The sequence below is a fragment of the Narcine bancroftii genome, chromosome 14 (assembly GCF_036971445.1).
Source record: "Narcine bancroftii isolate sNarBan1 chromosome 14, sNarBan1.hap1, whole genome shotgun sequence".
NCBI classification, from domain to species: Eukaryota; Metazoa; Chordata; class Chondrichthyes; order Torpediniformes; family Narcinidae; genus Narcine; species Narcine bancroftii.
Window position 1 is genome coordinate 60,978,131 of NC_091482.1, and position 13,937 is coordinate 60,992,067.

The 13,937-nt window shown below is 43.8% G+C and overlaps 3 protein-coding genes across 5 annotated transcripts in view; 2 read left to right on the plus strand and 1 right to left on the minus strand.

Annotated features, from left to right (window-relative positions):
* Positions 1 to 7,025, plus strand: part of slc30a4 (solute carrier family 30 member 4) — a 50,724-nt gene extending 43,699 nt beyond the window's left edge. The window contains exons 8-9 of the mRNA XM_069911364.1: positions 3,573 to 3,698; positions 6,852 to 7,025. Coding sequence (XP_069767465.1) covers positions 3,573 to 3,676 — 104 coding nt within the window. The 3' untranslated portion in view covers positions 3,677 to 3,698; positions 6,852 to 7,025. The remainder of the gene's footprint in view (positions 1 to 3,572; positions 3,699 to 6,851) is intronic.
* The window catches only part of LOC138749666 (AP-3 complex subunit sigma-2), a 356,312-nt gene that overhangs the window by 284,114 nt on the left and 58,261 nt on the right, over positions 1 to 13,937 (plus strand). The gene's annotated exons all lie outside the window — the stretch shown is intronic.
* Positions 1 to 13,937, minus strand: part of afg2b (AFG2 AAA ATPase homolog B) — a 23,192-nt gene continuing 9,255 nt past the window's right edge. For both annotated transcript variants that reach the window (XM_069911354.1, XM_069911353.1), the window contains 3 exons: positions 13,238 to 13,372; positions 11,298 to 11,420; positions 1 to 3,401 (listed from right to left, as the gene is read on the minus strand). In XM_069911354.1, coding sequence (XP_069767455.1) covers positions 3,213 to 3,401; positions 11,298 to 11,420; positions 13,238 to 13,372 — 447 coding nt within the window. In that variant the 3' untranslated portion in view covers positions 1 to 3,212. The remainder of the gene's footprint in view (positions 3,402 to 11,297; positions 11,421 to 13,237; positions 13,373 to 13,937) is intronic.

Consider the following 13,937-nt stretch of genomic DNA (forward strand, 5'->3'; position numbering starts at 1 on the left):
TCAAACAATAATCATAGCTTTTATTAGCAGAAACTCATGGTACAATAATGAGACAATAGATGCATATACAGTTATATCCAAGGGGAGTGTCCTTAACAGGAGAGATTAATGCACAGCCAATGTTAGTACAGCAAGGCTCGCCAGAGGAGAGACAGGCAGCTTGGTAGACATTCACCACACCTCCCATCTTGCAAAGACATGTAGGGTTGGTAGGTTAATTGGGGTATTTGGGCAGCAGTGGACTGGAAGGGCTCGCACCGACCGTGCTGGCTATTGAACTCCCACCAGCCAGTAGTGCAGCCACAGTTTGAGCTCTTCCCCATCACCTCACTCTAACTCATCCTATCTGAAGACTTGAAGCGGGCAAGACTACCAGCCACTATCATGTCAAACTATCGAGAGCGCCCTAGCCGGCTGCATCATAGTATGGTACAGGTGCTACAGAGAAATGGACCGGATGTCAATCCACAGGACCACAAGAGTGGCAGAGAGGATCACTGGAGTCTTCCTCCCCCTCATTTACATGATCTACCAGGATCTTCTATCTGAAAAGGGCATGCAAAATCATGAAGGACCCCTTGCACCCAGCACCTTCCAGCTATTCCTGTCAGAGAAGAGATACAGGAGGATCAGAGCCAGCACCATCTGGCTGAGGAACAGTCTCTTTCTACAGGCAGTGAGAATGCTGAACAACCAAAGGAACAGCTCACACTGACCATCCGAGATTCTCATTCATACAAAACAATATTTATTTATAAAAATGAATACTTGTCCTGCATGTGTGTTGTCTGGTTGAGTGCCTGCATGTTTTGCACCAAGGAACGGAGAACACTTTTTCCAGTTTGTACTTGTACAATCAGATGACAAATAAACTTGACTATTATAACCATATAACCATTTACGGAGCGGAAACAGCCATGTTGGCCTTTCGAGTCCGCACCAGTTCACTGATTTTGTGCTCCCTCTTCAGGCATTGGTCCCGGTAGATCTTCATTCAATAACGATGGGCGAATTCAATGCAGGTGGAATCAGTCATGGAAGCTTAAAATGTTCTCTCTTGGATCCAGGCAAATTCTAAGCTTTCCATTCTTTTTGTCCACAATGACGAGTGAACTCACCGACTCCATTTGATCATCTATCTCCTGAATCACGTTCAGGCTTTCCATCCTGTCCAATTCTGCCTTTGGTTGCTTTTGAAGTGCAAATGGAACTTTTCTGCATGGATGTATTATCGGTGGCACACGTTTATCCACTCTGATCGTGTGTTCTCCTGGAAGGCAGCCTAGACCCTGAAATAGGTCATTGTACTCTTTCATGAGTTCATCATAGACTGTCTCTCCTTTGCTTTCCACAACGAGGACTCTTTTTATCAGGTTCAGCTTCTCACAGGCTGTTAAACCTAGTATGGCCTGTACATCCTTTGGTACCATGATGAATGCTAGCATGTGCTCTTTGTTCTTGTGTTTCACTTTGGCCATGCATTCTCCTTGCACTGGTATATCGGTACCTGAATATCCTATCACCTTCACTTTTGTTCCATACATCGGTTTAATCTTCATTAAATTATTCTCTTATATTACATTAATTTGTGCTCCAGTATCCAATTTAACTGAAATGTGTATGTCATTCACTTTTAATCTCAACATCCAGTCTCTGTTTTCTTTCTTGTTTTCAGTCACATTTACATAGAATTTCTCTGCATGAACCTTGCTTTGTTACACTTGGTTCTTACAGGCCTTTGTTCCACATGTCTCCTCACCTTTTCGCCTACTGCCAACCAACCTCTCTCTCTTCCCCAGTCTGAAAGGAGGTATCCACTGCCTCCCTTTGCACAGATGCTTCTCCAAGTACTAAGTTTCCAAAGCTTTGATATTTTTATTAGATACAGCTAACACTTCTTGGACCAGGCAACACCCAAACTTTGGTGCTGAAGAATGAATTGCACCTCTTGTCAAACAGGTTCAGTGCAATCAGCTGACCATGCAGAACACTATTTAACACTAGCTGGACAATGCAGTCCAGCCCATCATCAGCCTCGCCACCACTGTGGAACCATTCAGCACTCACTCACCTTCACCAACTCACTGGCCATCCATTTGTTTCTTCAGAGCCACCGGTTCCAGGGCCCAAGTCTGAACTGAAGGGGTGGGAGAGAGTGACTGCACTTGAAGTCAAGGCCCCAGTCTTGGAAGGAAAACATTGCCATGGGGAATATAGTCAATTGTTAACCCAAGGTTACTCATGAAGAATACATTGCAAGCGGCTCAGCATCAAAGGGGCTAAATCAGAACCCATATGGTTAGTGGAACAAGGCACTCTGGATGTAAACAATATTACACATGGTTAGGGATTGATTATCAAACAGCAGGGACATGGCCCCTGTAGGGTTGGAGGGCTGTTGACAAGCTGGGAAAAGAGATTGATGCAAAGCTGGGGACAGCATGCACGAGAAGAAGATGCAGAAGTGTCAGTGGGAAACAAAGGAGAGAGGTCCTGGTGCCAGTGACATTGACGCCAAGAAATGTTAGCCCCATGGGAGGGGAGTGCCGAGGACCTGCAAAGAAAAGCACTGCAACACTTTCCAAAGGATTGCTTCTCACCCCCACTAACATGAATGTTCCCTCCCTCAGCTATCTCTGCTCAGCTCCACAGAACATTGCTGTCTTCCCCTGCCTGGTGCAGCCTCCAGCTATCCACCCTCCCCCACCCCACCCTGCTCTCAAACTTAGCCATCTCTCTCTGTTCCAAGTTACAAACAGCCATTATGTACTGTCCTGCTGGTTACATCTCAAGGGGATTGTGGTTCCACTAGGAGGTAAGCATAAACCCTTCCCCAAAATGCACAACTCGTCCCACTCTCTGGAGGATTCCCCCCCCTCTATCATCCATTTGCCCAAATGCCACCCAGCCAATGCTCAGTGGGACAGGGCCTGAGACTATCCCTGCACCTCTGCTCCTTACAAACACTTGCAACTCCTGCTAAATTTATATTAAAACAGTCAGATTGAATTGCAATCGTATTACACATGGGTATTCACTCGACATTTTATACCATTTTTCACAATTCTATGTTACAAAGCCATGCTTTCAACTGGGAGTACAAAAAAGGCTTCAGCAGTTATAAAAAAAATTTAAATACATTTTAAAGTATTGATTTTCATCTTTTGCCCAATCTTAATCCAACAAAAGTCACTCTTTGGGATCAGCAAAGGTTAAGGGTTATGTACTCTGGGATCAAAGTCCCCACACATTTCTGGGTCCTTGGCTGAGAATAGGTTGTGATAAAATGCCAAATGCTCGTCAGTCAAAGAAGGTTTAAAACTGTGGAGAGTTGCGGTGAAGTGACTGTGTTTCACAGCTGCAGCATCAAGCCCAGTTTCTTGCAGAGCCAATAAGGCAGCCTGTCAGGAAGAGGAGGTGGACATTAAACATCTGCAGAATCAGAGTTCTACAACATGGCAACTAGCCTTTCGGACCAACTCATCTGTGCTAATCAAGTTGCCTTCCTGAGCGAGGTCCATTTGCTGTGTTTGGCCCACATCACCCTAACCCTTTTCTATCTCCCTTGCAAGATAGCAGAGCGTCCTGCACTCAGCAAGGCCAGAGAGAGAAGGGATGGGTGACTGAGAAGTTGGTCAGAGATTGGGGACTTCTCCGAGGCTGCTGCAAGGCCTGAGTCGACAGTGTGCAGTGTGAAGGTAAAACATTCAGGAAAATCTTTGATGAGGACGGGAAGTTGGAACCAATAATAAACATAGCGGGGTTCTTGCAGTAACTTCAAGGAGCTTAGATCCTGAAGGATGAAGTGAGGTTATTCTCGGGAGGGAGGGTGAGCAACAGATTTTGTGGTTCATGTACCAACCAATGACGTGGGTAGGAAGAATGATGAGGTTTTGCAAAGAGAGCACCGGGAGTTAGGCGCCAAGTTGAAGGACATGATCTCCAGGGTTGTGATCTCAGGATTGCTACCTGTGCCACGTGCTAGTGGGGTTAAAAATAGGATAATGCAGGGTAACACATGGCTAAAGAGATAGTGCAGGATGGAGCACTTCAGGTTTCTGGATCATTGGGCTCTCTTCCAGGCAAGGCGGGCCCTGTTCCAATAGGATGAACTGGAGGGTTTGCTAGTGCTGTTCTGATGGGGGTTGGGGAGGGGGAATTTAAATTAGATTTGCAGAGGGATGGGAACCAGAGCAGATAGTGGAGAGGAGGAGGAAAAGACTGCCATGTAAACTCTAAAATCAAAGGGTCGAATGTAGTGGAAATGTTCTCAGGTACATCTGTGTCAATGCAAGGAGTATTGTTGGAAAGGCAGACAGCTTGGAGAATGCATTGGCATGTGGAATTATGACATTGTGGCCATTAGTGAAACTTGGCTGCAGGGGGGGCAATGTTCTGAGATTCAGAGTGAGAGAGAGCAGGAGGGATGAAAGGGAGAGGAGTGGCATTGCTTGTCAGGGAAAATATCACAGCTATGCCCAGACAGGACAAACCAGAGGGCTCGTCTATTGAGACTATATGGGTGGAGGTGAGGAATGGGAAAGATATGACCACGTTAATGGAGTTGTATTATAGACCATCCAATAGCCAGCGAGAATTTGAGGAGCAAATCTGCGGGAAGAGAGCAGACGGCTGCAGGAAACAAAGTTGTGATAGTAGGAGATTTTAACATCCCACGTATTGACTGAGACTCCCATATTGTAAAAGGGCTGGGTGGCTTGGAGCTTGACAAATGTGTTCAGTAAAGTTTTCTAAATCAACATATAGAGGTACCAACTAGAGAGAGTGCAATACTGGATCTCCTATTAGGGAACTGGACAGGAGAGATGACAAGAGTATGTGTAGGGGAACATTTTGGGTCCAGTGATCATAATGCCACTAATTATGGAGAATTATGGGTCTGATCCTCGGGTTGAGATTCTAAATTGGAGAAAGGCCATTATGAGGAAATAAGAAAGGATCCAGAAAGCATGGATTGTGATAAGTTGCTTTCTGGCAAGGGTGTGCGAGTTAAGTGGAGGACCTTAAAAGGCAACATTTTGAGAATAGAGTTTGTATGTTCCTGTCAAGATTAAAGGCAAACTTAACATGCATTGGGAATTTTGGCTTTGGAGAGATATTGGGGATCAGGTTAAGATAGAGAGAGGCATACAGCAGATATAGGGAACAAAGAGTAAATGAAGTACTTGAGTATAAAAATGAAAGAAAAAAGGAAAGGACATGAAGGAAAATACTGAGGGTTTCTACAGGTATATTAAGAGCAAAAGGTTAGTAATGGATAAAATTAGTCCATTTGAAGATCAAAGTGGTCAGCTATGTTTGGAGCCAGAAGAAATGAGGGAGATCTTAAATTGATTTTTTGCATCAGTACTTACTTCGGAAACTGGCACAGAAAACAAGCAGTGAGGTCATGGAATCTATACACATAATAGAGGAGGAAGTGCTTGCTTCTTAAAGCAAATAAGGATGGTTAAATCTCCAATGCCTGATAAGGTGTGCCCATGGACCCTGAGGGAGGCTAGTGTAGACATTGTAGGGGCCCTGGCAAAATATTTAAAATGTCCTTAGCCACAGCTGTGGTGCTGGAGAGTAGCTCATGTTTAAGAAAGACTCCAAAAGTAACCCTTGAAATTAAAGGCTAATAAGCCTGACATCAGTAGTAGGTAAATTATTGGAAGATGTTCGAAGAGATCGGATATACAAGTATTTGGATAGCCAGAGATGGATTAGGGATTGTCAACATTGTAAACATGGCCTATCATGCACAAGCCAATCTTGTAGAGTTTTTCGAGGAAGATACCAAAGGCTGTGGATTTTGTCTACATGGATTTTAGTAAGGCTTTGACAAAGTCCAAAACAGTTGGTTAGTCAGGAAGGTTCAGACGCTCAGATATCATGGTGAAGAAGTAAACAGATTACATTGGCCAAAGTGGAGAAGCCAGAGAATGGGAGTGGATGACTGCTTCTTGGACTGGAGGCCTGTGACTGGTGATGTTCACTGGGACCATTGTTGTTTATCATCTATATCATTGATCTGGATAATAGTGTGGTAAATTGGATCAGCAAGTTTGCATATGATGATATGAAGAAACAAAGATTGGAGGCGTTGTGGACAGCGAAAAAGGTTTTCAAAGCTTGCAGAAGGATCTGGACCAGCTGTAAAAATTGGCTGAAATATGGCAGATGGAATTTAATGCAAATAAGTGTGAGGTGCTGCATTTTGGAAGGACAAACCAAGAAAGGACAAACACAGTAAATGGTAAAGCATTGAGGAGTGCAGCAGTATAGAGGAATCTGGGAATATAAATATATAATTTTCTGAAAATGTCTTCACAGGGTTGTAAAGAAAGCTTTTGGCATATGGGCCTTCATAAATCAAAGTATTGAGTTGTGTGCAGTTCTGGTCACCTAACTACAGGAAGGATATCAGTAAGATTGAAAGAGTGCAGAGAAGCTTTACTCAGATGTTGCCAGGACTTCAGGAAGTGAGTTACAGGGAAAGATGAAACAAGTTAGGACTTTATTCCCTGGAGCGTATAAGAATGAGGTATACAAAATTATGAAGGGTACAGAGTATATACAATTAGGCTTTTTCCACTGAGGTTGGATGCAATATAAACCAGAGGACATAGGTTAAGGGTGAAAGGGAAAAAAGTTTAGGGGAACTTCTTCACAGAGTAGTGGGAGTGTGAAATGAGCTGCCAGGTAGTGAGAGAATTTGGGCCCAATTTTAATGTTTAAGAAAAATTTGGACAGGTATATGATAACAGCACAGCACAGACTAGAAGTGCCAAAGGGTTGTTTTTTGTGCTGTAATATTCTATGGTTCTATTTCCTGGTATGTTGTGCAGGTGCTGAGGCCTCTCAGAGACAGTCGGCAAAAGCCAAGGAACCCTGGTTCTCCAAAATGTTCTGTGCACAGTGTGCGATGGCTGATTGATGGGTAAAGGAGTCTAATGCAGCAAATAGAGAGCATAACCTTCAATACGTTTTTCATTTATAAGAATGTGACAGACGTCGTTTTCACAAATACAATGAACAAATGCATCAAAATTCTCATATGCTTCAGCCAAACAGATACTTGAGACACACTCACTACAGCAGAATTAAATTACCACAACATGCCAAGACAGCATCAAATAAAAGGCACAATAAATATATATTCAGTTACAGTTCGTGCAAACAGAAAGTTTCACAGGATTACATGGTGTCAAACAGCCAGGACTTGTGGTACACTCTGATCCATCCCCAAACTGAGAAAACAGTTTAAATTCAATCACCATGGATCTGCAGTCACACAGTTGGGGTGGTGGGGGCAGATTCCTTTACCAATTTATTGAACTAGCTGGGTTTTGAAGGGAGTTATATTCCAAGATTGCTTTATTAATTGGTTAAATCCCCCTACTAGAGAGGCATTAATAATCTAACAACTCCATCTACTGATGCACTAGACTATCAGGTCCAGCTACTGGTGCACTAGACTATCAGGTCCAGCTACTGGTGCACTAGACTATCAGGTCCAGCTACTGGTGCACTAGACTATCAGGTCCAGCTACTGGTGCACTAGACTATCAGGTCCAGCTACTGGTGCACTAGACTATCAGGTCCAGCTACTGGTGCACTAGACTATCAGGTCCAGCTACTGGTGCACTAGACTATCAGGTCCAGCTACTGGTGCACTAGACTATCAGGTCCAGCTACTGGTGCACTAGACTATCAGGTCCAGCTACTGGTGCACTAGACTATCAGGTCCAGCTACTGGTGCACTGCACTATCATCTTCAGCTACCCTGTTCTAGACCAAGTCAAAAGCTCGTGTCATGAACTATTCCTGTGCTGTTGTAATAACTCAGCTAGCTCCCGGCTGCTCAGGTGGAAATCTGATATGCGACACCTGATCCACAGTCCTTACCTAGTGTGAGACACCTGATATACTGTAACGTGCTCTCACCTACCCCTGAAATGGCAGAACATTCTCCACCACCCCAAGTAGCCTGTCTGACTGGACTGTTGCTGCCTGACGAGTCAGCTCCTGAGAGAGAACTCGAGGTGACCATCTCTGCTGGAAATGTGGGATGATGAGCTGAGACACAGGTCATAATGGAAGAAGATGGCTTGAGGCAGGAGGGGACAGGGGATACCTAACAAAGCATGTATTTCCAGGTTGTTGCTTTTCGCATGACCATTATCTGCAGTGAATTGGATTTACAGAGGTCATCAGTGGTTCAGGGATATGTGTGAGGCCACATAAAAAAAAAATTCTATAAATGGCTGTTCCAAAGTAACACAGCACCACTGAACAGTGCAATATCACAGGACACTCCTCAGTTCAATTGCTGCACTTATCTCAGGCCAGAAGAATCCATTTACAACCCTCTTGCTCCATTTCAACAAACTGAATGCATTCATCAATCAATATCTCTACCAATGTTGTCCATTCCCATGTTAGCAAAGATGTATTTCCCTCAAGAAAAGTCATTGTGAACAAACTAGGCTATCCACTGTTCCCACTCAGCATTACTTTGTTGTTTAGGTGGGGAAGTTGGCATGACTACTGGCCAGTGGCATTTACAACTCTTGTGATGAAGTGTTTTGAGAGGTTGGTTATGGAGCAAGTCAACACGTCTCAGGAACGAGTGAAGCACAAAAGTCTGGAGATGCTATGATGGTAGTAAAAACAGAAATGCTGGAGGAACTCAGCTGGTCTTGCAGCACCCACAGGAGGTAAATATATGTAACCAACTTTTCCAGTCTGAGCCCTTCTTAATTGAATAAGCAAAGAACAAGAAGGCGTCAGAATGAAGACAAGACTGGCTGGCAGAGGAGACCAGGCCAACAAAAGATGTTAACTGAATATGATAAGGAGAGAGGTGAGAATTGATTTTGATTCTGTGAAAGGAGACAGAGGGAAAAGTGGAGAGAGAGAGAGAGAGAGAGCTTGGAGAAAGGCAATGGGGGAAGGAGGGTGGTTAACAGAAACTGGAGGTCAATATTAATGCCATCCAGTTGGAGTGCCCAGACAGAAGATGAGGTGCTGTTCCACAATTTGGGTGTGGTCTCAGTCTGGCCATGCACGAGACCATGAATGGACACGTCAGTAATAAGGGAATGGGACGGAGAATTGAAATGGGTGGCCTCTGAGAGATCCATGCTATTGCAGCAGAGTCGAGGTGCTTGATTGTTCTTTGCACATTCCTTGAAAGAGTGCTCAGGCCTGAAATGTCAGTAGTATATCTTTACCTCCCATGGATGCTGCAGGACTGGTCGAGTTGGAAGGACCTGGACCCACCTGTTATCACAACTGATTAATGGCAGATACCATCTTGCTGGTCCTCCACTCTGCTAGAGCACCTGGACCACAAGAACACCTATGCTTGGCTGTTATTCATTGGCTGAAGCTCATCATACCAGCAAAACTAATAATCAAAATCTGGGATCAGGGATTCTACATCTGGATCCGAGACTTCCTCATTGGCAGATCCCAATCAGTGTGGCTCTGCAACATCACCTCCTCCTGTTGACCATCAACACAGGCACCCCAAGGCAGAAGGGTGCAGAAAGTGGCAAACTGAGCCAGGTTTATCACAGACATCAACCTGTCTGTTGCAGACATCTCCTCAGGGAGGCAGCCAATATCAACCTGGTCACAGAAAGTATAGAAACCTGAAGTCCAGCAAAGGTTCAAAAACAACATTTTATTTTACCCAACAGCTATCAGGCTCTTGAACATCCCAGTTCCAGGACCCCCAAAAGAATCTGTCCGCACTACGTAAATCTCATTTTTGTTCTTGCTATAACTCAGGGGTGGCCAAACTACAGCCCCCAGGCCAACTGCAGCCTGTTGCCCCTTTTTATGTGGCCCAGGGTGAATTTTAAAAATAAAATGGAGTATGGCCTGTTAGAACATAGTCTCTAACAATAAACTGCACTCTATGTACTTCGTTTCAATACTAAATGTCACTGGTATTTTGAACAACTACCAGACTGACTATTGAAAGTTTATTCATGGATGAAAATATTTACCTCAGTTAAAAAAAAGTTACCTCAGTAAAGTAAACATGGCAGAATCAAAAAGACAGAAAATAGCAAGGCAGCGCTGACACTTTCAGACACGATAGGAAAATGAATACTTTTTCCACAGAAGTCAAAGGAAAGTTGGTTAGTTTGATTTGCAAGGAATCTGTTAACTTTGATAGCCCATCTTTGAGAGCCCATCTGCAGATTTACACTTTGCATCATAATTTTTAGGTGGACATTTGGGCCATGAACTGTATTCATGGAGAGTTGTGGAGGAATGTAGGAGACAGCCATGTCCCTTTCTTGATCTTTTCTCCTGTTCTTATTTTGCACTGCTTTTTCAATGAAAGTTTTAGAGTTTTATTGTATTCATTTAAATTAAAGAGCAGCAGATATAGAAATGCTTACTGTAATATGTGAGCACATCAATAAACTACTGTAATATCAACAATTAAACTGAATGGAGGACCATCGCCTTCCCAAGATCGTGTTATATGGCGAGCTCTCCACTGGCCACCGTGACAGAGGTGCACCAAAGAAAAGGTACAAGGACTGCCTAAAGAAATCTCTTGGTGCCTGCCCCATTGACCACCGCCAGTGGGCTGATCTCGCCTCAAACCGTGCATCTTGGCACCTCACAGTTCGGCGGGCAGCAACCTCCTTTGAAGAAGACCGCAGAGCCCACCTCACTGACAAAAGGCAAAGGAGGAAAAACCCAACCCCCAACCCCAACCCACCAATTTTCCCCTGCAGCCGCTGCAACCGTGTCTGCCTGTCCCGCATCGGACTTGTCAGCCACAAACGAGCCTGCAGCTGACGTGGACTTTTACCCCCTCCATAAATCTTCGTCCGCGAAGCCAAGCCAAAGATAGCTATTTGGATAGAAAATGAATTTTTGATGGTACAGAGGTCTTCTGGTCTTTTCTTGCAGTATAACTGGTTGAAAATTCCTGAGCTTAATATTGTTTGGCCTGACTTGTCTGTTCCCACTTTGTCTGTCTTGGCAATATTGTGGTAATTTATTATTCTAGTTGATGCATCTTGGGCTGCAACAAACAAGAATTTCAGGCAACTATGCATTGTACTTGTGTACAGGGCAGTAAGTCCTCATCTCACATGCTCCAGCCTTGCCTAAACCACACTATGGTGCACATTCCGCAATTCACCCAACCCCAACACCTGCCTGCGTCCCTTCGAGTTTTTGGATTCAGCTGCCCTTGGTTTCCTCTGTTCATTGAGCATGTCTGATTTCTGCTGCAGGCCCTACAATCCCACACTCACCTCCTTGCATAAATTCTGTAGATCTGCTCCAGTGAATCCTGCAGTCTCAGCTCCTAGCTCCCTCAGGCACACACCATCCAGTGGTGTTTTGGAAGTGCAAATCTTCAGAATAGAAAGTCTTGTCTAATGTGTAATAAAAATGTTGATTAGCAGCCAAGAAAAATACAGTATAGAGACCATCACAAAATGAATTGCCCAAGCACTTTCCCACTGATTTGCTCCTTTGGTTTCTTGAATAAATGAGTTGGTTGCTACATTTCTGTGCCAGAGAGGTTAGGAAGGGCTCTGTACAACACAGATCTGTGCCAAACGGCACATACAAGCACAAGTTAGATGCACAATTGTACTACCTCACTTTTATTAGTCTTCAAAGATCCCAAGTCAGTTGGCCACTGACTTCCCTTCTTTTCATTCTGTGGTGCCTTTACTCGGTTACCCGGAATTGTTCAAAGAGCTTTGTTAAAGTACAGTATCATGATGAAGACCTTCCAAATTTTTTGCTTTGACAAGTTAACTTCACTAACTGTTCCTTTCAGCTTTCTGTCTCCCACCCCAAATTTCAGGCGTTTTGTAAACATTGAAACTCATTCATTGAAATCCATCTGGAGCCATTTCCAGAGTTCCTGAAAGCAGGGATCTACCGTGTCTTTAAATGGGGCCACTGACAAAAACCCCATTCAATCTGAAGCTCACATGAACCAATAACAAATGACACACTGCTTCATGCCATGTCTCTTCACAGAGCAACTCCTGCATCAAAATCATGTAGCTTTATAAAAGAAAATGTGGCAAAGTACCAAGGAAAGTTTTTAAGTGTAACAGATATTTCTACTTATTGAGATGACCCCCCCCCCCCACTTCCAGGGGTCAGATGGGGATGACATTGTCCACTTCCTCCCCATCACTTCCAGAAGCTGCTCCAGTCTCTGGCAGCTCTCCTTTGACCAGCCACACTATGCCCATGATACTCCACACACGCACACACCACACACACGCGCACACACACACACACACACGTACGTACGTGTTGCTATCACCATTCTGTGTCTGCATACTTCCCCATTCCCAGTCATGCTCAGCGCCTCAAGCAGCAGAGTTAATGCCACCCACCTTTAGGATGCAGTGGATAACACTACCTCCAGGAGCAAAAACCAATCAGTGGGGCGAGTGGGTGGTGGGGGAATTGTCGATGTTACAGATCAAAACCCTTCATCAGTATTCTTTTAGCTCTACAGATCACTGATGGGAAATGATTTTTAAAAATTTGTCATTTTCTGATTTTCTATTATTAATTCCCCAGACTCATTTTCCATGGGATTAATGTTCACTATTTAAACTTGTTTTAAAATATCTATAGAAACCCCCACTATCTGCTCTTGCACTCCTGGCTTGCTTCATCTCTTACTCCAATTTTCCCTTCCTTATGTTTTTACCCATTCTTTACTGTATCTTCACATTCTGTTCAAACTTCTGACGTCATAGCTTTCTTTGCAGAATTAGTTTTTATTAAACTGGAGACTAACTTCAACCTTTTGGACTCTGGCCATTTTTAACCTTTCATAATATATACCCTGGACTGGGTCCATGGGTAAACTACGGTATGAACACCAGTATGGACCAGCTGGTGATTGGGTATAAAATCAGTCCTGGAAAACGGGGACACAGAGTATATGTGCTTGTTGGTAATCACTGAAAACCAGGACACGGAGTATGTGTGCTCGTTGATAGTCCCTGAAAACAGGTACATGGAATCTAAAGGTTTAAGATTTTAGTGGGTTTTAGTGGGTTCTCCCCTTAATCGGAATGATGCATTCCGAAAGAACCCAATAATGCCCTCCACTGCATCACATGGGTGCATGATAAATCATGGGACACAAGCTGACAACAGTATAGTCCATTATAGCAGAAGTGCCCCACCAACATCTCATGAATATACTTACCTCTTCACCTGGTGGTGGGACAAAGATGATTTGATCAAATCGCCCAGGTCGCAGCAGAGCATCATCCAAGAGATCTGGTCGATTTGTAGCAGCAATCACAATTACTTCTTTGTTACAAATCTCTTGAAACTCTAACTAAGGGAAAATTACAAAGTTCAATAATTATCAAAAAATAAATCAACATATCAATGTTTAAAAATTATTATTATAGAATTACTGGATTAATTCCCCTTTGCCTACAAGATGATCACATTCCCGAGACTGTGTAGAGTGCAATTTAGATCCAACCCTGGGTTAGTTTACTGCAGATGAACACACAAACACCCCATTCAGTTCTATCTTTGGCAATCTTCTAAACATCTTATGCCCACAGGATGCTGGTCAATTGTAACTACAAGTTCAAGTGTAATGCACTTATAGGCATGTTGGTGTTGCGAGAAAAGTCATTTAATGACAAGATGGTGGTGTGCTGTCTTCTGGTAATTGAGAAACAGGATTTAGATCCAGGCACAAGCAAAGAATGGTGATATATTTCCAATCAGGATTGTGTGAGACAGAGGCAGCTTTGGTTCTCCCAAATGCAGGAGTGGCCCAACCACCTTCAGCTGCTTCACAAATGATCGCCATCCACCACCCAGTCAAAGGGAACTTCAATGTCAATTGTACAATGTTCACTTTCACTCATCACCTCAGAAGGTGT